The sequence below is a fragment of the Ipomoea nil genome, unplaced genomic scaffold (assembly GCF_001879475.1).
Source record: "Ipomoea nil cultivar Tokyo-kokei standard unplaced genomic scaffold, Asagao_1.1 scaffold1407, whole genome shotgun sequence".
In the NCBI taxonomy this organism is placed as follows: Eukaryota; Viridiplantae; Streptophyta; class Magnoliopsida; order Solanales; family Convolvulaceae; genus Ipomoea; species Ipomoea nil.
Window position 1 is genome coordinate 2,883,115 of NW_017617835.1, and position 27,427 is coordinate 2,910,541.

The 27,427-nt window shown below is 34.3% G+C and overlaps 3 protein-coding genes and 1 long non-coding RNA gene across 9 annotated transcripts; 1 reads left to right on the forward strand and 3 right to left on the reverse strand.

Annotated features, from left to right (window-relative positions):
- On the forward strand, positions 1 to 16,987 carry LOC109186637. 2 transcript variants are annotated; one of them, XR_002055153.1, is made up of 3 exons: positions 1 to 14; positions 9,859 to 9,863; positions 16,915 to 16,987. It is a non-coding gene; the product is annotated as an uncharacterized LOC109186637 (long non-coding RNA). The 2 variants fall into 2 exon arrangements; XR_002055154.1 differs by lacking the exon at positions 9,859 to 9,863 and adding an exon at positions 6,279 to 6,285 and having other exon boundaries at positions 16,915 to 16,984.
- On the reverse strand, positions 5,655 to 27,191 carry LOC109186635 (WD-40 repeat-containing protein MSI4). 2 transcript variants are annotated; one of them, XM_019336707.1, is made up of 16 exons: positions 27,186 to 27,191; positions 14,404 to 14,672; positions 13,571 to 13,634; positions 12,684 to 12,770; positions 12,518 to 12,580; positions 12,131 to 12,196; positions 11,919 to 11,993; positions 10,915 to 10,990; positions 10,500 to 10,677; positions 10,334 to 10,415; positions 10,133 to 10,206; positions 9,914 to 10,025; positions 9,732 to 9,806; positions 9,546 to 9,607; positions 6,120 to 6,219; positions 5,655 to 6,034 (listed from the first exon to the last, which is right to left on the reverse strand). In XM_019336707.1, the coding sequence occupies exons 2-16, from the start codon at positions 14,655 to 14,657 to the stop codon at positions 5,927 to 5,929; spliced, it is 1,476 nt and encodes a 491-aa protein (XP_019192252.1). In that variant the 5' UTR covers positions 14,658 to 14,672; positions 27,186 to 27,191; the 3' UTR covers positions 5,655 to 5,926. The 2 variants fall into 2 exon arrangements, with proteins under 2 accessions (XP_019192252.1, XP_019192253.1); XM_019336708.1 differs by lacking the exon at positions 27,186 to 27,191 and having other exon boundaries at positions 14,404 to 14,775.
- On the reverse strand, positions 16,902 to 19,924 carry LOC109186636 (transmembrane protein 258-like). Its single transcript, XM_019336710.1, has 4 exons — positions 19,797 to 19,924; positions 19,595 to 19,701; positions 17,230 to 17,308; positions 16,902 to 17,139 (listed from the first exon to the last, which is right to left on the reverse strand). Exons 1-4 carry the CDS (start codon positions 19,797 to 19,799, stop codon positions 17,092 to 17,094), a joined length of 237 nt encoding a protein of 78 aa, XP_019192255.1. The 5' UTR covers positions 19,800 to 19,924; the 3' UTR covers positions 16,902 to 17,091.
- On the reverse strand, positions 20,290 to 26,439 carry LOC109186633 (zinc finger CCCH domain-containing protein 64). 4 transcript variants are annotated; one of them, XM_019336703.1, is made up of 11 exons: positions 26,308 to 26,437; positions 25,931 to 26,204; positions 25,260 to 25,389; positions 25,042 to 25,152; positions 23,990 to 24,107; positions 22,898 to 23,337; positions 22,488 to 22,773; positions 21,757 to 21,850; positions 21,498 to 21,628; positions 20,915 to 21,032; positions 20,290 to 20,627 (listed from the first exon to the last, which is right to left on the reverse strand). In XM_019336703.1, the coding sequence occupies exons 1-11, from the start codon at positions 26,380 to 26,382 to the stop codon at positions 20,608 to 20,610; spliced, it is 1,797 nt and encodes a 598-aa protein (XP_019192248.1). In that variant the 5' UTR covers positions 26,383 to 26,437; the 3' UTR covers positions 20,290 to 20,607. The 4 variants fall into 4 exon arrangements, with proteins under 4 accessions (XP_019192248.1, XP_019192249.1, XP_019192250.1 ...); XM_019336704.1 differs by having other exon boundaries at positions 21,498 to 21,625; positions 26,308 to 26,436; XM_019336705.1 differs by having other exon boundaries at positions 20,290 to 20,751; positions 20,890 to 21,032; positions 26,308 to 26,436.
- Positions 27,192 to 27,427: the final 236 nt, after the last annotated feature.

A 27,427-nucleotide genomic window follows, 5' to 3' on the forward strand; every position in this document is an offset into this window, starting at 1 on the left:
TTTTTTTTGTTGGAGTTTTGCTGATGAGCAGTTGCAACAAAGCTTAGATCACCACTAATTTTGCAGAATATAAATTTAGGGGCATAGGTTTAATTACTTGAAGTTGGCATCCAAACCACTATTTAAAAAAAAAAAAATTATTTATAGTGAGAGCATCAACTGTCACCTCCATCATTTCTTTCTTCATTTAAAAAAAAAAAAAAATCCATGTTTTCCCCGCTTCAATCTATTGGATTATATCTTAGACTTTATAAACTCGTTCTAGATTCATAAAAAAAAATAAATCGAGCAATATAGCTTTGAGATTTAACACCAAATACGTATAAATGAATCCTTACCATACTGCTAAAAACAAGTTTTAAGTAATACTTCTCATCCATTACACCAATGTTATTACGTCTCCATCATTTCTCAACAATCTTTAAAGTTAGAAATCAGAATAACTTTTCCATTCCAATATAATTAGGCCAATGATGATAATGAGATTCAAAGGGAATGTGTGTTTGTGTGTATATTCTTCAGTGGCGGATCCAGAAATTTTTCTCAGTGGGGGCGAAACACTAAAACAAAAAATATAGTTTAAAAAAATGAACACTTAAACCTATCTATAAATATTGTTGGATATGAGCGAAAAATAAAACACATCAAAGTTTTATAAAAATATTTATAACAAAATATAAAACATAATTAATTTGATAAAATAATTCGAATAGAAAACACATTACAAATTATAAGTCTCATTATCAATATAAAATAAGGATTAATAATATTAAAAAGTCATTAAAAATTGTGTTGAAGCAAAAACTCAAGCCACTAATATTAACACTAGTGAATATACATATTGAAGCTGATAAAATAATTCGAATAGAAAACACATTATAAATTATACGTCTCATTATCAATATAAAATAAGAATTAATAATATTAAAAAGTCATTAAAAAATTGTGTTGAAGCAAAAACTCAAGCCACTAATATTAACACTAGTGAATATACATATTGAAGCCGCAAGAAAAGATTGAACTCTAGACCTTTTGAAAGGTGAAATGTATGATTTGCCAATTAATCTAACTCAACTCTTATTAATATTTATTTATTTTCTTATACCTATATTAAAATATGTACTATATATACGTATATACATATAAGGGTTATATATAAGGTGGGGGTGGGAGAAGGGGGGGCAGCTACCCCATGCTGGATCCGCCCCTGTGTATATTTATTTATTTAACTACTAAATATTGTATTGACACCCACCCTTAGCTCGCTTGCTCTAAAGCGGTCAATGATAAAAAAAAAAATGTTCTTTAATTAAAAGGAAATAAATAATTAATTAATTAAAGAAGTGAAGTGATAAGGGAATCTAGAGAAATGGCTTGTAGGCAAGTAGGTAGGGCTTTCCAAGACTTTTTTTTGAGATAAAAAATAAATAAATAAATAAAAATTCTTGGATGCTCATAATGGAAACATACATGTTATGATCCACAACAGATGTTATATGTCTCAAATTTGTTTATTACAAAGGAAGAGGGATACGGGATACCCATACAATCTATGCTTACAACGAGGCTCAAAACTTAGACCTCTCACATAAGGGAGCAATCCAATACCAGTGAACCACAAGCCACTTGGTCTATATGTCTCAAATTTGATATATATAAATGTGTGCGCGTGTGTGTGAGGAGGGAGGTTCAAATAATAATATGATTTTTCTATAAAATAAAAAGTGAAGACTAATCACAGTTATCCATCATAGTTCATTTATGTTTGAGTATTTTAATAAAAAGAAAAAAATATAGTTAATTTTATAATTATTACATTTATAAAATTAACACCGTCATTTTTCCTTTATTTTTCAGTCATCCTAAATAGTTTATCTACCCAAATGGATGAACTAAATCAGCCTTCACATTTTACCTAGAGTCAGTTCTCACTTGAACCCTATATAAGGGTGCACTTCTGTGAGAATTGTCGGTAGGGATTGAACTAATTGGAGTCATCCATCTAGAAAGATATAAGGGATCATAAGCAATTAAAAAAAACGCAATGACATTTTTGTAAATAACTCAAACTTTGAAGTGCAAGTAAAAGGTGTTTGAAATACAAATAACAAGTGCAACCGTGCAAGTAAAAAGTCCAAGTAACATCACTGTAAAGTGCTTTACCTTTCACATTTGGTGCAATTAATGATAACGTTAATTGCACTTAATATTGTTGCTTGAGTGTACTTTATATTGTTGCACTATATGATATTGTTAAGTGCACTCCAAAGTGCTATTACTTGCACTTCAAAGTTCATGTGTACTTTATATTATTATACGCTATGTTGTTGTTAAATGCACTTTATAGTGTTGTTACTTGCATTTCGTGTTATTTATAAAAATGTCACCGTATTTTTTTAAAAATTGCTTATGACCCATTATTCAAAGGGAATATATACACATAAAACTGATTTAACTACTAAATATTATATTGCCACCAATCCTTGCTCTAAAGTGGTCAATGATAAAAAGATTTCCCTTTAATTAAAATCAAAGAAGAATAAGTGAAGTGATAAGGGAATATAGAGGGCTGGCTTTTACGCAAGTAGATTGTAGATATGGCTTTTCAAAGACTTTTATTTAAAGGAAAAATAAAAATAATAATAATAAAAAAAGTATTCTTAGGTGAATTGAACCATGTGTTCCGTCTGAACTAAAAATCTAAACTGACAGTTGGATTGCACATTTATATTTATGTATTATATATGCTCAACAAGGTGCTCATAAGTAGAAGCACACTTTTTATGATCCAAAGCATTTATCGAGATTCGAGGATAACTAGTTTGGCTGGCGTGAGTGACTGTGCAATCTCATCCCTTAAGAGAGGTCGGGAGTTCAAACACCTTCTCGTATGAAAAAATCAATATGGCCAGCACTTTACCCTTAAAGGTGTCTTCTATAATTAGGGTCTGTTCAGGGCATCTCATGGTCCGAAAAAAAAAAAAAAAAAAACATCTATCGAGGATAACATTATCGTTGGTGTTTAGAATTTAATTTTAGGTGGTTAATTTAGTACTCTAGAATCATATTGTGCAATAAGGTAGATGCTTTGATTATGAGAGCACTAAAATCTAGATGTTTATATTGGTACTAGCATGCGCAAAATTTTATACTCAATATTAAAATACTTATAAATAAATATAATTAAAATTGTTTTAATTCAAATTATATTTTGCATTTTCATAAAGTAGTAAATTTTAACTATCATATTTGAAAATATATAGAAAAAGGAAAATATGTGATGCATTGGCTAATAACTGATACTACATTTTTTTTTTTAAATCCAAATTTATTGTCAAACGTTTCCAATTGCACAATTCTAATTACAGAAATACTATCACATTTTTTCTTAATTTTTAACCATTAATCATCTTAGATGAACAGGTGAGATTAATTCGCACATCCTCACGAAAAGCCTAGTTCTCATTTGAATTTTTTTTCTCTTAGGTATAAACAACAAGTAATTGTATGGAAAAAAAAAAAAAGTGCAAAATATAAAGATCTGTCCTTGCACAACAGTTGAAAAATAAATGAGAAAAGAGCATCTTGTAGGATGTGTCCTGTAATTTTGCATGATTCCACAAGTAATGGGCAGGCCACCAGTGTACTCTGTATGTCACCTTAATTACTAAATAACAAATTTATGATATGATGCCATTATAGCACTGTGGACGTTTCAGATCATCATCATACTTTTACTCTACTCTCATCTCTCTTTTCCTGCTTATCATATCCTCCCCTCCTTTTACTGCTTCCTCTTCTTTCTCTTTTAAGCCAATAATAGGATCAACCCTACTCCTGTTCACTAAAAAGGACATCTCTTCACTTCTATTAATCTTTTTTTTTTTTTTTTGTAATTTTTCCCTATTTTTTTCTTCATCGGGTGAATATACAATTAAACGTAAGAACCAGTAGATGGTACGTTACTAGAATAAATTATTATAAGAATTAAATATAACACCTCCAAGCAAGCGATAACTACCCTATAAAAAGAACAACACTCACCTTAGGCCATTTAGGCAAGGCCTTGAGGTTATAATTATGATCCTATATATCTTTAAGTACTTATTAGTTATTGATATTGTAACTTTTTGGTACAACAAGTGGTGAGAATAATGAGATTCGAATTTAAGCATTTTTTTTTTGTTTTTTAAAATGTAACTTATCACCAAATTATATTCAGGAATTAGGAGATATGAATTTGTGTGCTCTATTCAATTTCGTTACTATTGCAAATTAGGAGTGTAAACGAGCCGAGCCGAGCATGAGCCTACCCGTTAATGATAGCACTGCTCGAGCTCGGCAATTGTCGAGCTGATCGAACTCGAGCTCGAGTTTAAGCTTGAATTTGAGCTCAATTTTGATCTCGAATTTGACCTGTTTGATTTACAATTTAAACTACTTTGTTTTATGACTTTTATCCATACATAATTATTAAAATGTTTTAATTTCCCTCCCCTAATTATTTTTATATACTAAATATAATATAATTATATTATTATATTATATATTATATATTATATATTATATTTAAGGCTCGCGAGCGGCTCGTTGAGCCGCGAGCCTACAATACATAAGCTCGGCTCGTGCTCGTTTAATCCACGAGCTGCTCAAGCTCGATTTTGAACGAGTTCGAGCTGAGCGTTGACCGAACCGCTCGCGAGCGGCTCAGCTCATTTACACCCCTATTGCAAATCGGTTATTCAATAATTGTAAAATTTTCGAAGTTATATTATCAAATTATAATATTTTAAAAGTTACATTATTGTATGGAACAAAAGAGAATAAATAAAGGGAATAATCACAGCCAAAATAACTAATGGTACAAACTTGTAACCACAAAATCATAAGTTCGAATCTCAATCCTTTAGGTTTGAGCCATTAAGCTAGGGTACGCCACTCAAAAAGAGAATAAATAAAAGGTTGTTTTGAGCAGAATAAAACCTTTGTAATTTTCGCTCACACACACACAAAACCTTTGTAATAATAATAAGGGCTCTCATGTTATGTCACTATCTGTAAATCAATGGCAGAGACCATTTGGACAAATCAAATCTCAAGAGTTTGTAATTGTTAGAATAGTGGTGGGACAAGAAGGCCCCCCGTTGTCACTGGTTTTAGTACTCTTGTTTTTCTTGCATCAGTTCCACGCCATATACAACACAATCTACCAAATCTACAGTGAACACTTGGAAATTGCAATTTGCAAGATTGTGGGAAAAATTACGGAAATCTATGAATCTGAGGTCAACAACATAATTTGGTAGTTGCCTAGGTATGGGTGCACAAAAGCACAGCCCTTTAAACTAGTTGAGAGAATCTCACCTTAAAATAAATCAGTTTATAATGTCTGTCACAAGTTGAACTAACTAATTAGTTCAATTTAGCCCTTCATTTGCCCTGGGCACATCTTAAATTCTAACACCCAAAACAATTTTAGCAAAATAGTAAAGTTACAACTTCAAACAACAAATTATATCATCAACTCCAAGAGTCTGTGACCTTGATCAAAAAAATAAACATATAATATACTAAAAATGAATATGTATCAACATATAATGAATCGCACAAACCTATATTTTGATTATTTCCCTAACTAAAAAAAGAACATATAGTAGGTTAAAATGAACGTGCAATATACTAAAATAAACATGTATCAAGGTCTAGGATACAACATAGACTTCAAACTCACTAGGTACTCCATACGCATTAGGAACAAAACAATCTGTTAAATAGGATAATCAAGCACAGCTCCAAATATCTTCAGTCACAAAAAGGTTATAAAGTTAACGGGACAGTCCTAACAATGGGTTCCCACCTACAATGTTTGGATTGGTACACTACTAGACTCATACTTCAGAGTAATGAGTACACAAGCACTTAATACTTAGGAATCAGATTTTGGAGCGCACTTGCTTACATGGTCTTTGAATTTTTGAAGCTCGGCCAGAGCCTCCTCTTCAGGACGATACAGCAAATCCAACATCCGCCATATCTGCAGGGACCAATTGAAACATATTAGGGAAATCAAGAACGTGGGAAAAGACTGGTTCCAACAATTACGTTTTAAATGTCAATACCTGTAGTGTACCACCTCCACCTGTGGAGTCACAGTCATCAGATACACTTACAATTGTCCATGGATCAGCCACATTCCAGTGGAAGTCAACAATTTTATCCCTGAAATCAAGATAGATGCAAGGAATTTCTGTTATGGATTTGCACTATGACAGAAACAGAACAAAAGTATTGGAGATTTATATAGTAATGAAGTACTTAAGGTTCAGACATGACAATCAATAACTTGAATACTCCATAATATTTTGGTGTTGTAAAGTTTAAATTTTTATTTTAAGTTGGTAGGAATTTATTAATCAGAATGTTGGTCATCTAAAGTTAATTGTTTGGGTTCTGATAATCTTATGGTTAAGACATTACAGAATAGTTGTCTTCTGAGTCATATGTTTTATATATCAGAATACATATATAGGAAAGTTCTATGGAGCCGGAGAGGCACAGTGCCGAATTCCAAAAGTAGAATATGCATGTGGTCTCACAAGATGTTGTTTAGTCCCAAGACAAGTCCTTTAACCCTATATATGGTTAAGCATATTTTTTCATTTATTGTAAGGGTTCATTGCCCAATGCTTAGTGAGTTGTCAAGTTTAAATGCTTCAAATGGGTGTCGTTAAACCGTGTAATGTTAAGATTCGTTAAAAATCTTATTTACACTACTCTAGTCATATTATTACGTGAAATTGCAATATTCAATAATCAAACTTTAATTCCAAGCTCTAGACGAATTGAAACAATTACCAATACTCTTCGACTCATATGGTCATGAATTGAAAGCTTTTTATTTATTTATTAAAATTTAAAAATAAAAATAAAAAAATACAACCACCACCGAGGACAGCCACGGCTGTCTAAGATGACGGACATGGCCGTCTTCCAGATCTGGACAATCTGGAACGAGGTCAGCAACCATGAATTTTTTTTTTTTAGACGGCCATGGCCATCATTGTAGACTGGTTGTCCTTGACGTGGCTGTCCATGAAGGAGACAGCTACTAGCGAGGATCGCCAGTGGCTGTATTCTTCTTTTTTTTTTTTCTTTTTTTTTTTTTTAAATTTCTAATAAATAAATAAATAATTCTCAATTACAAGTTACAAATATTATTTCAACTACTCTGGTCATATTATTACAATTACAAGTTTAAAAATGTTATTTCAACTACTCTAGTCATATTATTACAATTACAAGTTACAGATCTTATTTCAACTACTCTGGTCATATTATTACAATTACAAGTTAAAAATCTTATTTCAACTACTCTGGTCATATTATTACAATCACAAGTTAAAAATCTTATTTCGACTACTCTGGTCATATTATTACAATTACAAGTTATAAATTTTATTTCGACTACTCTGGTCATATTATTACAATTAAAAGTTACCAATCTTATTTTGACTACTCTGGTTATATTAGTACAAATATAAGTTACAATTCTTATTTCGACTACAATGTCATATTATTACAATTACAAGTTATAAATCTTATTTCGACTACTTTGGTCATACTATTACAATTACAAGTTAGCAATCTTATTTCCACTACTCTTGTCATATTATTACAATTACAAGTTACAAATCTTATCTCGAGTCTCGACTACTCTAGTCATATTATTACAATTACAAGTTACCAATCTTATTTTGCCTACTCTGGTTATATTATTACAATTCCAAGTTACAAATCTTATTTCAACTACTCTAGTCATATTATTACAATTACAAGTTACCAATCTTATTTAGTTATTTCAACTACTCTGGTCAGTTATACAATTACAAGTAACCAATCTTATTTCGACTACTCTGATCATATTATTACAATTACAAGTTACAAATCTTATTTCGACTACTCTGAACATATTATTACAATTACAAGTTATAAATCTTATTTCGACTACTCTTTTGAATTGAATATTTGTAAAACAATCAAGTTAATTTTAGTACTCCGTATAAGATAAGATATATACAAATATATGATACTTCCTCAGTCCCGAAATGAATGTCTCATTTGCTTTTGGCACGGACTTTAAGACAAACAAAAAAATGAACTCTCTTTCCAGATATGCCCTTTTTTCTTTTTTGAACGTAACACTCCTTTTTGCCCTTATCTTCTCAAACTTACAAGTTGCTCCGTACTATTCTTCTTCTTCCTTCATCTACTTTTACCCCTGAGTACTATGCTACAGGCATTTCTTCATCTTTCATCACACAAACACTCCATAAATTTTTGTTTTCTATTCTTCTCTATACACCTAGTAATTATACAAATAATAATAATAATACGGAGTAATAATACATGACCTTAATACTTCTAAAAATCACTAGATCTGCATTCAACTATAAAAATAGATTAAAAAAATCATAGATTGTGAAGTTTACAGATCTGATATGAAGGACTGTAGATGTTGACAGCGGCGAGTGATCAATTCAGGGAGTAATAAAATTTTGGCGAGAGTATATGTAAGTTGCGAGTTTTGAAACCCATTAATTGCAAAAAGAAAAGAAGAAGATGATGATGGATGGGGATTCTGAAGAGTAAAATTTCAAAATGGAAGTGAGAAGAACAAAGAAGAACATGTTCTTCTTTAAACTTAATTGGCAGAGCTTTTGAGGTTTGATAGGTGTACGCAGTAATAAGTATTGTGTGCAGTCGTGGTTAAAGTTTAAAGGGTAATATTGTAAAAATACAAATATAATGATATTTGGAAAGTGGACAATATTTTGGAACGGACAAAAAAGGAAAGTAAGACAGGTAATATGGGACGGATGGAGTATATTAAAACTCAAAAAATAAAAATATTATAAATTAACAAGGAAAATCATATATAGTGTAATTTTGTTTTTATTTTTGCTATAATTTTTTAATGAAATGTAATATATCATATGTAAATAAAATTAATTTATTATTAGCTGTTGTGAGTGAGGATTTGATATTTAAAACTTCCCCTCCATGGATAGGTGACCATGTAGGATGATGAATGTATGGCCTTCCAATTCAAATACAATGACTGTATGGCCTTCCAATTCAAATGCAATGACTCACCTAATAGATGTATTATATTAAAATTTAATAAATTATTTAATAATATGTATTCTAATTGAAAGAAGTTAATTTGATTTTTGTTAACTCCTTTTATATCCTTTATTTTATTTTTATGTATTTATATATTTTGTTAAATACTTATACATAAGTTTTATATTATTAAACATAAATTATATCATTTGATATGGGATGATCAAATGGCATAAAAAAAAAAATGGGAATCACAAAAAAAAAAAAAAAAAAAAAAAAAAAAACGGTGCAAATGGTAGCAACTATCTTCAGAAAACGATATGATCAAGAAACATGAAGAAAGCAGGATAAAGGCTACTACAGAGATTTAACATATATAAATCCAGTTCGAGCACTGATAAAGTGTATGGTATGGTACCAACCTGTGCCCAGCATGCTGGAAAAATAAACCTGGAGCAGGTGTCTCATTGTCCTTCTCACCAACCTGAAAGAATATGGAAAGAGGCATCTCATAAGATTGTCCATATGCTAAATTAACCTTGGAGCAATTATGTCATTATTATTGCATTAATTATTTTGCTTGATAGTTTTTCCTATGATCACTTTACCTTATCGTAATCCCAAATATTCAAACGACCATCCTCTGCAGTACTCCCAAATACAGAGGACCTGTCTGGACACCACTGGGGAAAAAAATCATTTCAGTCTAGCTGTGGCGATCTGAAAATCTTCTAGCAAAAGTATTGAATGTGAATCAGAAGTAGAATGAACAAAACAACCTACTTAATACCTGCACACAAAGAACTGCTGCTTTGTGATTTTCAAAGATATGGACTGGTGAGCCAACTCCATTCGAAGTTAAACTACGTCGATCAAACAAGCGGACAGAATTATCTGCAGATCTGAGTGATATCACACATTCACACAGAACTAGTGAGTCCTTCATAACAGTGATTTTCCATATTATTGATAAACTGGATTTGCTGAAAAGTTGTGGTGAGAGAAGTACCCAGTGATAATAAAGTTGCCATCATGAGGATTCCAGTCAACACAGTGGAGATCAGCATTATGAGCTTTTTCAACCTATATACAGAAAAGTAGAGACCACCAACTTATGTAAGAACTTGGAAAAGAAATTTCTTATAATAATCAATCGAATAAAAACGCACAAAATAGAATAGAGATTCAAACTACAAAAAGATCATTCAACCTTTACAACTGGACTAGTACCAACTCGAGCATCCCATAGAATGAGACATGAATCATCACCAACACTACAGAATTCCTGTGAACTGTGCCAGGACCAAAAACGAAAGTAAGAAGACTGATAAGAAACCTTAGATCACAAAAGAATATAGGAGGCTAAATCCAGCTACCTTGATGGGCAGAACTGAACATCTTCAACGGTATCCTCATGGCCTTGGAAGATTCCACGAGCTTGAATAGAGGGATTATCACCAGCCTTAATAGATGAACCAGCAGGTTTTTGTGCATCTGTGCTCAATGTTGATATATGATCTTGAATACTCCACAGTACCACAGATTTGTCCTTTCCTATAAAGTAAAAAATAAAAATAAATCACACAGGCATGCACAGCTCATCTTGATGTACTCAAAGTATCCATATCATTATATTAGGCTAATGAGGAAGTTTCAGTGTGACAAAAATGAGTAATCAACTTATATATGGAAGAAAGTAATTACGGAGTATAAATTAGCTAGATAACCTAAGATGCAATCACACCATAAAGATTGAGAGTACAATCACATAATAGTGGAAAAAATTCCAACCTCCAGAGAGCACAAAGGGTTCAGTGGGGCACATTGCCAATGCAAATTCTGCATTCTCACTATGTCCAATCAATGTCTGGTAGGAAAAAAGGAGGGAAAAACAATTCAACTAGTTGGTTAATACATTAAGAAGAAAATTAAAAGTGCAACATATATTGTTAAACTAAACCACATTTATTTTCTCCAAGAAGGTCTAGAATTGAACCAACACTAAGAAAGAAATTGAGGATTTCAATAAGAAGAAAAAATAACCCTTACAAGTATAATTCTTTGCAGTCTACATCACTCGTAAAGTTCTTGACTTAGAAAGAGTACATGGGTTTCAAAATGCAATACAGACCCAAAATAGTTCCCATTCTTGTGTTTAAAAGAAGAAACATTTGGAACTTGTAATTCAGGAATAATAGTTTTGATAACTTCACCACTCATCATAGATTCATATTTCCTCAAAACTCCAGGACTTTATAAGGCATATTTGTTTGCCCATAAAATTCTTGCCTTATACCAGTCAATGACTTTCAGGATGCAAAGAGAGAACAGTGTTTACCATTATGTTCAAAATCAACAAGTGAGAACATTTGGAATATGAGATGCAAACATAACAACTTCAATACCTTCCCCTTAATCATATATGCCAAAAAAGACAGGAGTTTGTGAACTACAGTATATTTCTTAATTCAACCAATAATAATTTACATTTCTATCTCAGAACATCATTACATCAGTGCAACTCTTATAAGAAACAAATGCAGAGCCCTATTTTGTTATACTTTTGAAGTTAATTTGTACCATATTTGCAAAGGAAATATTTTTCAGACAACCAGCAGATGTGTATAAGTGTATAACTACTATTTTTCATATACAATATCCCTTTGCATCTTAAGTCTGAGACCGCTAGCCAGTGAAGTATCTGTGAACTTAAGTTATATATTGGAAAGATAAAATAAATGCTAGAAACTATAAAAATCGCCAAAAAATATTTTGGGGAATGAGAGGATACAAACCAAATCTGGGCGTGAAGCAACAGCTCCAAGAACAGCATGTCGATTAGGTTGGGCTTCCACATCCCAAATTAGAACCTAATGCATAATGATAAAATTTGTCAAATGATTTGTCTTTCAAATAACTAACTAGGAGAAAATATTGATAAGGTGGAAAGGGAGAAAATAAAATATTAGAAACAAGAAGACCTTAAATATCTAATACAAATGCTTACTTCAGGACTATCAGTATGGGTTGCCACTATGTTTTTATTTTGAGGAAGCTCTCTGATTCTGTTAACCTGCAATATAATAATGTTCAAACAGGACATAAACTTCATCTTTCAGTCATTATGCCTAAATACCACATAGAAAGATCTAAAAGAATAAACCACCAAGCTTATTACATTTTTTTACTTTCCTAATGTCTTACCAACTGACATAGGATAATTATAAGGATAGGTTATAGGTACTATATTTCTCAAAACCTTTTTCCATATCTCCTCACCTAAGGGTTCTATTATTTTAAACTCTTTTAAATGTTTTATTATGCCTTTTTTTTAATTAAGTAGACCTTATTAGGACATGTGTATTTAAAATATTTGTGTACAATGTTTTCATACCTCCCCTGGGTGTATAATGGTTTTGTACTTCTTGACATAAGGTGAGCGTGATTCTTCATTGAACTAGAAATGAAATACATAAATCAAATCAGATAGAAAGATTAGAGACAAGTACTTAAGAAGGATAAATAAGGCAAACTTTGAATATAAGATACAACATAATTACGTGTGATATGTGACTGTCTGCTGCAATCCTGGGTCGAACCACATCACAGTTGGCTACAATCAAAGTGTTTGGCACTGATTGATCTGTCTGATGATGAGTGAGGAAAGTGAGTCAAATAGATATCCGAGAACAAACAAATATGGAATACTAAGCAACATGTAAAATCTAAAAATAGGAGATGAAAACTACATAAGCCACATGGCAGTGTGGAAGCAATTAAATAAAGAAGTGAAAGCACCAAAGATCACACCTTCAGACAACAATGTGCCATTGCAGGTATTGAAGATGGTATATTTGTGTAACCGAAATCCAGATAAATATGTATGTAGAAAGGAAACAATAGTTACTCTATTTTACATAACTATTACAGCACATTTGGTTCACGAAATGAAAATTGGAGAACATAAAAGGTTATTCCATAAAGTGGAATAAATGAGGAATATGATAGGAATTCTATTCTATTATTTGGTTCATAGAAGGAATAGCTATTCCTAGCTTGTCAAGACTAGCTAATGCTACGCCTCTCCTCGGAAATTCCTCTAGCAAAGGGAACCACTCATTCCTAAGAATGATATCCCCAGAAATAGAACACTAAACCTACTGGCAAAATAGGCCTATTCCCAATAATGTAATTTCATTCCTGACTTATCCATAGCATCATATCCATCAAGCAACTAAGTCCCACCCCTGCCCCAAAAGAATTGGAACCTCAAACAAGATCAGACAAAGAGAAGAAACTCTGCAACTAGTTTTACTTGCCTACAAACACGGCCATTACTCCAATGTAGCATGATTTTAACTATACCAGATTTAGGAGTGAAACTAAAATTGTTGATACTAACTATTTTGATATAAGAAAACATGATTTATGGCAAAAGTAGGCAAACCTGTTCTGAAAGATAAAGTCGTTGGCGGTTTTTGTGACTGTGCTGCTCAACCACAGGACCCCATCTATCCATTCAAATATTAATATGAGCATCAAATCTGAATAATGTACAGATTCCATCCATTCCAAAAAGTAAAAGTATAGTTGATCAGCCCCAGGTTGAAACTGAAAATACATTACAGGGTAGAAGGGTTCACCACAACCAGTATTTTAGCTACACTAGTTAAAACTGTCAAGAGATCCCATATGGCCATATGAGGCAAACTTTGTAATGAACAATTTCCATTTGAGTTACTTGGCAATTTCCTCCTTTGGCCAATTCACTTAAACAGAATACCATACCATAATGGTTGATCTGTGATCTCAACACAATAACCTATATAAACCAATTTATACAGTAAACAAATGGTCCTGACTCTTATTTAATTATAGTGTCAGAAGAATATTCAATCAATTATGTTTCCTTAAAAAGTAGGAGAATGGAATATTCCAAAGTTTGGGCCCTTCTGCTTTCTCCCCTATTTCATCACCTAACACAAACGTAAATTCAGAAAACATAAACTTCTATCACCAAATCGCAACACTTCACAAGCTAACAAACCTCATGCATACAAAAGCAAGTAAATAAAACGCCATCATTCTCACACAAATCTTTAGGCAACTTTTTACCAGCATTAACAACTGCACATATACACTAACAAGCAGGAATAGAGAGCTCCTGGGAGCAGATCAGGAACTCTAGGGTTTGAGATCGCAAACACCAAGAGAAATTCTCCCAAAAGCTGAAGAACAAAGAAAAAAAAAAAAAAAACGATAGCTAAAACGGCGTCGTACCGGCAGGACAGTGACGGCCATACGAGGTTATGATTAGCAAACCAGTCATAGAGGACGGGAACGAGCGACTTCCACTGCGCGTACTTCTCGTCAGCTGCGGCAGCGGCGGCCTTCTTGTCAGCTCCAGGTCCTCTCATCCTGGGGGTGGCGCCGGCAGCGGAGTGCGGCTGCTCGCGATCTCTGTCCTCCTTGGACTTGGCAGAAGAGCCCTTGGGACGGCCGCGCCTCCTCGGCTGCTGCTGAGGAGTTTCCATGGCGGAGTGAGCTAGCTGGACCTGACCTACTTGGAAATGGTGACAGTAGAAGGAAGCAGCAAAACAGCGGGGGTTTAGATGAAATGACTAGAATAGACTGGGAAGCGACAATGCGAAAGACACGCACTTGGTGTGAACTCTCGAGACCTATTTATGGAAATGTCAATTCTATCAACCAAAAGTCTTTGAATTTTGAATTGTGCTTTCCTCCCCTCTCTCCAAAATTATTTTCCTACTTAAACGGACCCTAAATTCTAAAATTCAATATTAGGGCATTTCTTTCAATACTTAGCATCCCAACCATTAAAAAAAAAAAAAAAAAACAAAACAAAAAGTGATGGGAGGAGAAAAAGAGGAGGAAAAAAAACAAGGAAAACAAAATAAAACAAATTATATTAAACGCATCTAGCGAGTACGTGCATCGCACGCAATGCGCACCAACAGTAGTATAGTAACAATATAGAGCAGCAGCAAAACAATAAGGGGGCGTTTGGTTCACGGAATGTTACAGCAGTCTAGGCAACTGTATCCAAATTGTCGCGAATGGTAAGTCTCGCCACGAGTTCCAATCCGGTGACTACCTGAACAATCACACAAGCTTTCCTTCATTAATTCATTGACTCTTTGCCATGATTACAATCCTACTCCGACTGAAACTGTATCAAAATCTATCTCGCATTAAGCACACTTATTTGAACCTCAACCGAGATAACAAAACTCTCCTTGAATTTAGCCCTAGTTTGATCAATCGGAGGCCTCTCCTATATAAATCGCCCTACCAAGGTAATTTTTTCTTCTTTGGTAGCTAAATCCTTCCATTCAACCTTCTCAAATTTCACTAATGGTCTCCCTTGTTTCAAAACAATTGGATTTAAATTTGAAGATATTAGATTACTTGCCTCTGCGTTTTTACCTTGTTGATTCGATGGAATTGCCTGTTGATTTTGATCGCTCCGCATCGCATCTGCATAGGATCATAATAGAGTCTTAGGAAGCCGCTTCCCTTAATTGTTCCCAGCCTCAAATTGAATTGATGCTCGTTCTAGAATTTCCGGATCGATCGAGATAGTAGGTGCCTTTCCGATTTGGCTCTGCATCACCGGAGCAGTCTCTGTTGCAATTGAAGCATTTCCTTCAACTTATGCATTTGTTTCCAGGCAGATTTCATTTACTGGAGAAATTTCTGAGATTTTTTTCAGATTCCAGCGACCGATCGATCGCCGGACCACCACTTGCCGCCGAACAACAACTTTTGCACTTATCTTGCTTATTTTAGTTCCCATAATATCCCTCAAAATATACTGTCTAATCTGTTGGAGGATCAAAACGGTTAAAAACTTAATAGCCAAATGATGTAATTAGCAAAGTCAAAATGACTAGGACCAAAATGGTGAAATTAACATAGTCGAGGGACCATTTTGGTAATTTGCTCATTTGACAATTGTTGTAACTTTTAATTATAAACAAAACAAAACAAAAAAGAAAATGTTATTGTTAGTTGACGACCACCCTCAATGCACCCATGCACGGCATGTGCCCACTAGACACTGTTGGTGCACGAAATGCGCACCAACATTGTTTTTTTTCTTCTCTAGTGTAACTCACTTTACATAACAAAAGATCATTTCTCAAAGAACCCGTATATCCTCTCTTTTATTTCTCCCATCCACCTAAAAAAAAAAAAAAAAAAAAAAAAAAAAAAAAAAAAAAAAAACCCACTAAAAGCTCCATAAAAACTTTTGTTGCACATGCTCTTAGAAGTTAGAACATCCGAGTGAAATAGCTTCTTTTATTGTACTCTACCCCACATGTCTTTTGAGACTCCAATTAAGACCCACAAACTAAAATTGGGATAGTTCTTCCAAAAAAAAAAAAAAAAGGACATTTGTTTCACTACATTTTAAAGGGGCAATGAATGTTACGGTCATGGGGCAGACTCAAAATGATTAAACTTGAAAAGTTGTATAAATGAAGTACAAAATGTGAATAAATCGAGAATTTGGGGATAAAGGCATAAATGTTAGAAAATCCAAGAGTAGAGGAGACATGGCCCAAAGCTGGCCGAGGTCGCGTTTCTGGGTATCATGACCACCCATCACCACCCTCCCTCAACCCCACCCAACTTCATCATCGTCATGGGCTCATGGCTAATGTCTCAATTTCTAATTTAGATATGGGGATCTCTAATTCATATATCATGGCGAAGATGCAAATGTGTTGAAGTGAGGCAATGGCGATGTAACATTTGTCCAACAAGAAAAATGTAAAGTTTCATTGGTAGGGTTCCTGGTTTAGTAGATTTATAGTTTGATGAGGATTACATATCATAGATGCTCCGCTCAAATACTCAAATTAGTTCTAACGACACTGTCAAAAAGCATCACTCGCGTAGAAATTGCAAAAACAAAATTAGGTCTAGTACGATGTTAAGTTATCAAACGTAAACACCAGAGGAAAGCAGTAAGAACAAGGATCCAAAACCCTGCACAAAGAAAATGGAGGTCTAAGATGAGCAACATACATGAAACAAAATGGCAAATACTGTAATATTCGGTATTTATTGATAACGTACCAAGAATACTGATGCCACTGCACCTGTGGTGAGCTCCTTGGCAAGACTCAGATTCTTTCTAGAAGAAGTAGCCCCATAGCTGCACACAAAAAAAAAAAAAAAAAAAAAAGGTGTCTTATTACCAGATTACATGGTATATAGGTCTTTTGAGGAAGAGAGAGAGCAAGAATAATGTCCTTGTTTTCAAAAAAGAATAATGTCCTTGTAAAGAGCTCGTTTATGTGTATATTTTTTTGTGCTATAGAACTCAATATTAGCCTAGCAGAGGATGAGGGGACAAGAAGCTTTACACTGATTCCTTTCTATTTAGAGATATAACACACACACTTTGAAACTTTCATTTCTAGGCATATCATTATGTTGGATAGAAAAACCTTATATCCAATATGCCTCTCTCAAGCCCCTAAACCCTATCCAGTATCCACCAATAGATTAAATTCAATGGGAAAGAAACCAAGTCATATACAACAATTTGGTTTCTCTTCTTCTCTATCATATCCCAACATACAAGAACACCTCCAGAAGATGAGACATAAAATCACACTTATCCTCAGCCCCTTTCTTTTAGGATGCAAACACTTTATTTGGCACAGCTAGCTGATAAACTAGCAGTTGCTAAGTAAACTAGAAGTGTTTGGTAATTAAGTAGTTAATTAATGTAAAATGATGTAATTTTCTTTCCTTCAAAAAAAATCTTAAAACAGCATACTAATAATTTAATCTATTTTTATTTACGACCAGAATGTTTTATTATAGATATGTTAAATGTTAAATTTAGATTATATTATATTGTATTATATTTATGTTTTATAAGATTAAATTAATCACTATTAACACTTATTTTGTCATTTCATAGTTGAAGAGAAAAGAGTTAAAATCACTTTGTAATTAAAGGGAGGGACGAAAAAAATTATCAAAAGGGAGAAAATGGTGGAAGAGAGAGAGAGAAAAGAAAAGAAAAAAGGTTTTTAACTTTTTGTTATGTCATTAGTGTAAAAGTACAGGGGTAAATCGAAATCTAGTTTGAATAGTTCTAAGAGGCTATAAATTACTCCAAGTAGTTTTTCATAAGCAATCTTTTTTTTTAAAGGTTGCTTACCAAACATCTCTAAAAGCCAGAGGCCAACTTTTTACCAATAGTGCATTTGGGAGAGCGGCTCACCACTCCCACAAGACCCTTACCCCAAGTCCCAACATAGAAAGGGGTTGGAGTGATTAGGGCAGCGGACCGCTCCAACTACAGCATTCCTAAAGAGGTGATTGGAGAGCAACTAGAGCAATAGACCACTCTAACTGCTATTCCAAACATAACCCAAGTCAATAAGCTATTAGCTAGCTTATTGGTGCTGCCAAACACCCTCAATGAGCATGTCCTCAAAGTTTGGTACCCTTTGCATCTAAGATGCCAATTACTATTATGGCCTCTATTCTTAGTACGATTCTTTCATTTCCATTCAAAGCACCAGAGGTTCCTCCAGTAGCCACATCTCACTGCATGTGTCACTTGGAAAGGATGAGGCAATTGAATGCTAAATGCTGTCTGCAATATCCTTATATAGAAGCACCATAATAGTAGCTTCAGTGACTGCTCATCCTCTTTTGTTGGGAGGGTCTTTGGATGGGGTTAAAAAAAATTGTCTAGATTTGTACCGACATTTCAAATTTTGGTTCAAAATTAACATATCAAAGATTGAAGTTTTAGCTATAATTATCTATCATTTCAAAATCAGTGAATTCAAGTAATTCACTTGAAGTCTTGAACATTGTTCATATGACACAGCTAAATGTACCACCGTAGAGAGGATCAATATCAAGCTATTCATATCCAGTAATGAATCTCTTCTCCAGCAGTGTATAAGACATAAATCAGATGCCTTCCATTTGACAACTGAATACCAGCAATTATCAAATCAAATAACATCTAATTGGGGGTAACCCCAGCCAAGTGGCTACGGATGCAAACTTGTAACCACAAGGTCACGACTCACGAGTTCGAATCCCAACCTTCTTGGTTTGAGCCGGTCAGTTATGAACAACCTAGGCTGTGTACCTCCTCGTTAGCCCAAATAACGTCTAATTGGATACCTAACCAACATAGTTCATTTTATCCTTTCCAACAAACCATTTAAGGAGAACATAATTCAAATGCAAAACCTAGAAAAAAATCAACAAAACAATAATGCTTTTCAACATCTGATATCTAATTATAAAGGTTGCTCTACACTATCAAAGACAACAGAATTCATTCATTCATTTACTAAACTGCAAATGCATCCCTCTGAATGCAATAAAACATGCTAACCAGATAAATAAAATATTAAAAGGCAAACCCGTAAATATGAAAAATGGATAGATCGAGACTAACATGAAGAAAAAGGCGGTCACGAGGAGACCAACGACGAGCATGAAGAACGCTAGGGTTGGATACATCGACTCCGGCACCGGGCTCGAGATCGGCTTCGCTGATTGGGCCTTTAAAATCAAATTACACACCAATCAGATCATTCGATTATCGGAACAAATGAGGAAAATTGAGAGAAAACAGTAAGAGTATACATTTCAGATACCATTTCTGGAGATTGCAAGCTAGCGATAGATCTTTTGTCTCAGACCTCACCGGCGGAAGAAGACTCCTTTTACTGAGAAGTGAGAAACACCAGTCTAGTACACAACTTCTCCCTAACGCATGTGTAATTTTGACCGTCGATCTATCTTGATCATTTTTATTTTTATTTTTGTTTTGTTTTGTTTTGTTTTTTGTTTTTTGTTTTTTTTTTTACACCAGTTTAGTACACATATAACCGCATTTTTGTAACTTCGTGGCATGACAAGAAAAAAATAAATAAATAAATTATATATATATATATATATATATTTATAGGAAATGTTTTTAACTTGGGTAAGAGTAAATATGTAAATCAATAAATTCTGTCATTCTCAGTCATATAAGAAAATAGTTTAAAAGTCATATGTAACTGATTTGATATTCGTTTACATGTTAAAGTTTAAAGTTTAAAAGTCATATGTAACTGATTTGATATACGTGTAGATGTTAAAGAGTTTTGAGTCAAGTCTTTTCTTCAACTAAAATTAAAATGTACAAACCAAGATTATACAGAAAATCAGAAATAAGACACTTTATATCTATAATCTCTTCAAAATTCAAGATGGTAACTAATGGCACATAATCTCTTAAGTATAGTTATGGAGCACTAATAGCACAATCTCTTAGACACAAACTCTTCATATCTTATCACAAAATATAAAATCCAATGGAGCCAAATGAATTAAACCAAGAGAGTGTGATATGGCCTATGGTAGCCATCCAGTACTGCTGGTTCTCCAAAGGCCTGAATTAAATTGGTCTGTATTTTTGTTTTACTCGAAATATTGTGTTGATCACGACCATATTGCAGTGCCAGCCAAATTTGCAATGCTTGTGCTTTCCAGGATTGTGCAGTCTGCTGCGATTGGTGAGATTACATCCTTCCATTGCAAAGATACTACGGGATCTGAACATTTCTAATGTATGCAAATGACACGAGGTTAATAAGCAGTACATGACATAATAGTGTAGAACATGCTTCAATGGCATAATGGCATGAATTGACAAATGTAAAAGCAATAACGGCGATGACAGACATTGTTCTGTTTTGGTACCTTTTGGCGTTGAATCACTGAGTTGGATCATATTCTTGAAATCTGCTCTTGAAAGTCTCAACCGTTTTTATTTCTTCCTCTCTGCTTAGCTTACAGTTCCTCCAGTCAGCCCTATCTGCCATATTCAACAAGCCAGCCAAAACCTGCATGTTTTGTACAAGTTTAAAATCTAGACTAGATTGACACGTCTACTATACAAAGTATAGCTGTCTTAGTATTGTTGGTGGAGCACATCTCTGCAGCAAATTGACTCAAATTACGACCTTTATCTGGTTATGGTTAGCGTTTTTATTGTTGCCAAGGATACCAATTGGAATGCCATTTGCATTCTAGTTTAGGCTGCTATTAAATATTTGGTTCTTATGCAGCAAGGCATTCTTTACCAGTTCTAAACTATTCCTTCTAAAAGGGGGAATTATGCAAGGGGAGATGGTTCCTAATGAAGATTGATCAATTTTTATTTATTTTTGGGTGGGGTGGGTGAAGGAGTTGTAAGGAGGATCTTGCAGCTATATTTATCGGGCAAGTATTGTCTAGAACATGAATTGCACATTTATGTCGCAACAGACGAACAACCCCATTTAATAGGATGTTTGTTAGAATCTTACCTCACGTCCAAACTGAGCAGGGAACTTTTCATTCTCCTCCACAGAATGTGAGAGAATTACACCTCCAGGAAGTTCCACATAAAATAGGCTGCAAGAATGATCAAACTGTGTCCGCAATAGTTGTCGCCCTGCTATAATGAACAAAAAGATAAGCAAGATGGTCAGAAACATGATACCTGTGACATAATTCTTTATGGTTTACTTCTCTTTGAGGTTTTGGTACTGGATTTTTGCTGGTACAGATGATAGTGATGTTTACCTTTGATTGTTTTAAATTTAATCCCCAATCTTTCAGCAGCCAAATCAAAAATTTTTTGAACAGAGGACGCCCTGGCTGATGGGATAGGAACTACCTGCAAGCATAAAGAGTAAGAGTACGCAACTACGCATAACTTAGCCAAGCAGAGAAACAAAGCATTAACCATCAAAGGCAGGAGGAAAGTCCCATTCATTCTGTTCAGGGCTTCATATGAGTGAGCCTTTATTAGCAGAGATTATCAGGTACGAATCCTTCACATGTACATGCTAAGAGGCAAGAAACCAGGCTATGAGATCTTGTAGTCACAACTCATAATAACAGTACCATTCTATTTGCTTAGGTTTCTCAAACTCACATACTATAGATAGCATGATACAAAAGCAATCAGACTCAAACTTAATGCAACTATAACCTTGGTTCAAGTGGCCAAAAAAGAGGCCTCCTACCCTAAAAATAAAAAGAAAAGAAAAGAAAAAAAAAAAAAAAAGAAAAGAATAGGCAGCATCACCACGTCACAACCTAAGTTTGAGATGATTATGCTTCATCATATGGCAGAATTATGAAATGAGACTTTAAGCCAAAGTATCATCTTGAATATATACCATAACCAATAGGGGAAGCACATTTATGACACAGATACTCAACTCCTTGATTATCAAGGATAATTCCAAGACTACTAGCAAACTGATATTACCATTAATTAAGACAAATTTCAGTGTTGTTCTCCATACCTGGAGATTAGCATGAGTTCCTCGTTTAAAAACCCACTCAAAGAAAACTGCCTCCTTTCCTTGCTTTTTGAAGTAAGCCTTGAGACCGTTCTGAAACCTTTCTAATTCCTGTTCACATTCAGATGGTAGAGATAAGGTGTTAGGTTCATGCTCAATGGGCAGAATCAACACATGATCTGGTACTAGAGGTCCTTTAGCAAGTGCACAGTAGAAATATTCTCCAACACTCGTGATCAGATGTGACTCCACATTGGGGCTTGACATACAAAACCAGCATTCTCTTGATCTGGAAGAAAGCATCTGTTATAATCATAAGATTTTACCATAAACAGAATATTCAAGGAAATTAGGAAGAAGGTAATAAACATTGTGACTATATCCGGTTGCATAGAGGATTTGAGTATATACACCTGGTGGAGCTTGCAGCTTTAGATCGAGACCTGTCAGATTCATCTTGTAAATTGTGCTTGAATTTGCAATCTGGACCTCTCTCACATTTCCCTTTGTTGAGAAAGTCAAAGCACATACCCCTCATGTACTGTTCCATTGCTTCTTCATCATGCCGGAAGTGGCATTTCTTCCCATGTGGACAAGTCCCAGAAGAGACAAACTTAAAGCACAGCCTATCACCATCGCCATCTCCATGTTTTTGTCTTTTTTGAGAAGCATCATATCGCCAATACTGTGAGTCAAAAGTACTATCATCACCAGGTCTTTTAGCTGATCCCTCAGTTTGGGCTGGTTTGCCAACACACACGTATGGAGATAAAGTAGTGTTTGATGGCTTTGTGCTTAACTCAGCCTTAGACATTGAAGCTGCTGGAGTGGGAGAAATTGCATGAATGAATTTCTGGATAGCATGAAATTGGAAATGTGAGTCATCAAATGCCAAGGAGTACTCGTGCCTATCACTATTACAAATGTAGATTACGTTTCAATAGCTAAACTTCTTTAGAAGTAAATCTAATTATCTTCCTCCAAAATCAACCTATGTTACTAAGTGCCTATAAGATATATCCACCACTATGACAGTAGTGAAACAACTTCTAGCCATTTTCACCAAGAGAAACTTTTATTGGAAATCAAGTCAACAATCTTCTGTCAAAATCAAGTGTGTAACATCCAAACCATGTAACCATAAGTCTATAAGTACACAAATGGATCAATACAATTTTACAAATGCACAAACCCATCTGTGCACAGAACTGATGTGAAAGAGACGGTGAATTAACAATACGGCAGAAAAAGTCTTTTCTAATTCCTTTCACAAAAGTATTAAGCACCACTTATATCCTCACTAGTCCAAAACTATAAGTTTTATGAAATTGCTTAGATCAGAGAAATATTTATTACCGAATAAATTTATCAACAAGTATAATCACCTAAAAAGGATATAAAATAATTTACAAAGTGCAAATATAAGAAGCATGTCAAGATCAAAGAAAAAGAATGAAACAGAATTAAAAACAGGAAAAAGAAAGGCCATGAAGCAATGTCAGAACCTGTTTATCTTTATTTCCAACAGATGCTAAGCCTAGAAATCGAGTAACATGTGCAGCATCAGCATTGACATATGGTTCACGATCATAGAATACACCCATACTTCCTGCAATATGGTACCTACAATATGCACAACTTTTCATTTGGGGAAGTTTCAAACTATTCTAGAAATCCAGTTGATTACAACGACCATGATAATTTGGGAATGTGATACAGAGAAAGAGCAGGCACCAAAGGGTAACAACATTTTTTATCTTTCCTTTCTTTTCCATATTTAATAGTGCACTCAGGCAGTCAGGTGAATGAGTCAATGAAAACATTACTGTTTGCATATATTAAACTAAAATCCATATCAAGGTAATCTGAGTGGACTATATTCCAAAGATTGCTAATTTTGTACTGTAGATTACTATTATCAATTTCGAGACCTTGTAAAATTTTTACATCTGTTTGAGAATTGAGACTTGAAGTCATAGTCACATTGTAATCACATATTCAAATGTGGTCAAATGAGAGTAATGAATCTAGATTCTCTTATGTATCTATAATAGCCTATAAATACTAGGGTCTTGTAATCATGCAAACTATCTACTTGCGTGCCACTTTACCAGAAAGTGGTTGCCCTTTGCCACCATTTGGACCTTCCACCTTCTTATTCATTAACAGGATCTGTAAATCTAACGGCTAACTAGTCGAGCCATTCTATTACAGCAAAAGCAGTAACTTTCAGAAGCTTGATAATATATTCAAGGCTAAGAAAGAGGGCATTGGTGCATCCTGTGGTAGAAATGAAGCTCGGAAAAGCATTTGTGAAAAAAAAAAAAAAAAAAAAAAAAAACATCACAGAAAGTAAAATAAATGAAACCATAAAAGTTTACATATTGCTGTTATTACTTTAATGTCATCCTGAAGAATGAATGACATGATATAATCTTCTTGAGATCAAAGCAATAAATAAAGATGGATTTGTTGTGATGTGATCAGATTTGTGACAATCTAAGAGAAGTAATGAACACCAATTGACTACCTTGTTTTCAGGAAGAGAGAAACTCACCGGGGCTTTATCTCTGCTACTAGTTCAGACACAGTGGAATCACTGCCTGATGAGTCTGAAATTTCTGGTGGAATAGCAGATCTAGTTGTGACCCCACTTGGCCATTCATTAGTGATATCTGATTAAGGAAATAAACAACTGTTCCTTGCAGACTGTTGACATACAAACTCCCAAATAGAGAGCAGGAAAGACAGATCATTCAAAACTGACAAGGATATGTGAGGAATATGTCTATGACTCCTGGCTCCTCAGCTAACGCTCTCAGTGCATCAACATCATCTTGGCTGTATGTGCCGAATTGAGAACCAGTTTCAGATTTCCTACCAGATAAGTAGGCCACAGATAAACCTAGATATGAATGCAGTAGATCAGCTATATTATGAAAATATAAAAATTGAAACTTGTGCTAACTGGACTCTGGACTCTAAAAATTGTCATTCAGTAGAGCTGAGTGCAGAACACAGAAATGGAAAATTTGATACTCAGTGCATGCTTAATGAGCTTTTCTGTACCATAAGCTGATAAATAATCAAAATTCAGGCATATAACTAAAGCATACATAAGCTGCACTTGCCTTGTTCACAGATGGAACCAATACACAGTAAACTACATCACACCAGTCTCAACTCTTGTTGGCATCAAGAAGGAATCGTTCAATAGCATTCCATCAATACTAAAATGCATTAAAGATTCAACACAGCAGAGTGAATGCAGTCAATGCACTATCCAATATGAACCCAATTACTCAATTAGCCACCTAATCCAATATTTTGTCAAATTTGAAATTTAAAAGAGAAAAAAACTTGAACACATAATGCAGATACATTTAACAGAAATGCAGTATTCCACATGTTACATTGTCAGAACGCTTAAATTTATAGGTTATTACCATGAAGAGTGAACTTTCCACTGCCTTTCAACCAATACAAATTATCGCTTATTCTCAACCCGTCCATCTTAAACCCTTGATTGCCCGATTCCTTCGAAGCCGCCGACAGAATCTTCGGCGCACCGGCGCCATAGTCGCCAATGAAGTAGGTCGGAAGAGGAACTTTGGAGCGGCCTTCTATGTATCCATTAAACTCCTCCAAACGGTCAGCCGTTTCCGGGAAGAACTGCCCCACGCACAGCAGCGCATCGAACGGACCCGCCGCTTTGTTCACCTGAAAGTGAGAAATAAAATAAAATTTCAGCAATACTACTATAACAGTTGCTTAACTGCTGAAATGTATACATATGCACATGTGCTAGCTGAGAGAGAGAGACCGAAGAAACGCGTTTGAAGAGCTGGTTAAGACGGCCGGCGACGTCACCGCAGAGAAGGATTCTCGGCGGAGCCATGACGGTGTGTCTCTGTTCGACGGAAAGGGCAAATTATACCCTTGATTAAATTTCATTTTTAATATAGTGATGGTTGATTATTAATGTATTATTATAAATTTATTTATAGATAGTATAATAAATAATGATTCTTTATCTAATGAATTTTCAAAAAAATGTTGAGAACCTCATACACTATTATATTTGGGTCAAAGTGTAGTTGTGTGAGACCGTCTCAACCTATTGAAGCACAAAGAGTCAATAATGACATGCTTGAACTTATAATCTTTTTATATGAGAGTCCAACTCGGATGTCATTTGAACAAAATGTGCTTGGCAACAAGTATTTGTTATTTATAAAGGAAATTGTAATACTCTTGGGAACAAATAAAATGTAAAAGTGTTTCATTTTTCATCAAATGTATTACATTTTTTCTTATAAATAATGTTGACAAGTGTTTGTTATTTATAAGAGAAATCATAACATACTTTTGAGAAAAAAATGTTTTTAAGGGACAATGGTCAAATAAGGCATTGAACTTTACTCAAAAGTACAATTATGCCCTTGAACTTTAAAAAGATGCAACTAAACACTCAAACTTATCATTTTAATGCATCTAAACCCAATAATATGTAATTTACCTGAAATAATCAGCCACCAAGATTCCGGCGGCAATTCAGACAATAATTTCGAAGATAAAAAATTTCTGACCACTTTTAATTTTATTTAAAAAAAAAAAAAAAAAATCCAACAACCGTTACCGGTCATTTTCTTCATTGGAGAAAGACGACCAATGGTCGCATTCCCCAATTGAGAAGGGGACCAGACGGTGGTCTTCTCCATGGAAGAGACGACCATATTTGGTCGCCTTCTCCAATGGATAAGGCGATCAGATGGTCGTATCCTCCATGGAGAATACGACTGGTCTAGTCGTATTCTCCATGGAGAAGACAACCAGAATGTCTTCTCCGGTGGAGAAGACCGGAAAATGACGCTGACATTTTGTTTGGTTCTACGGTCGTGAATAGGGTCAAATGTCTGAATTTTACCGTTAACCTATTGGTT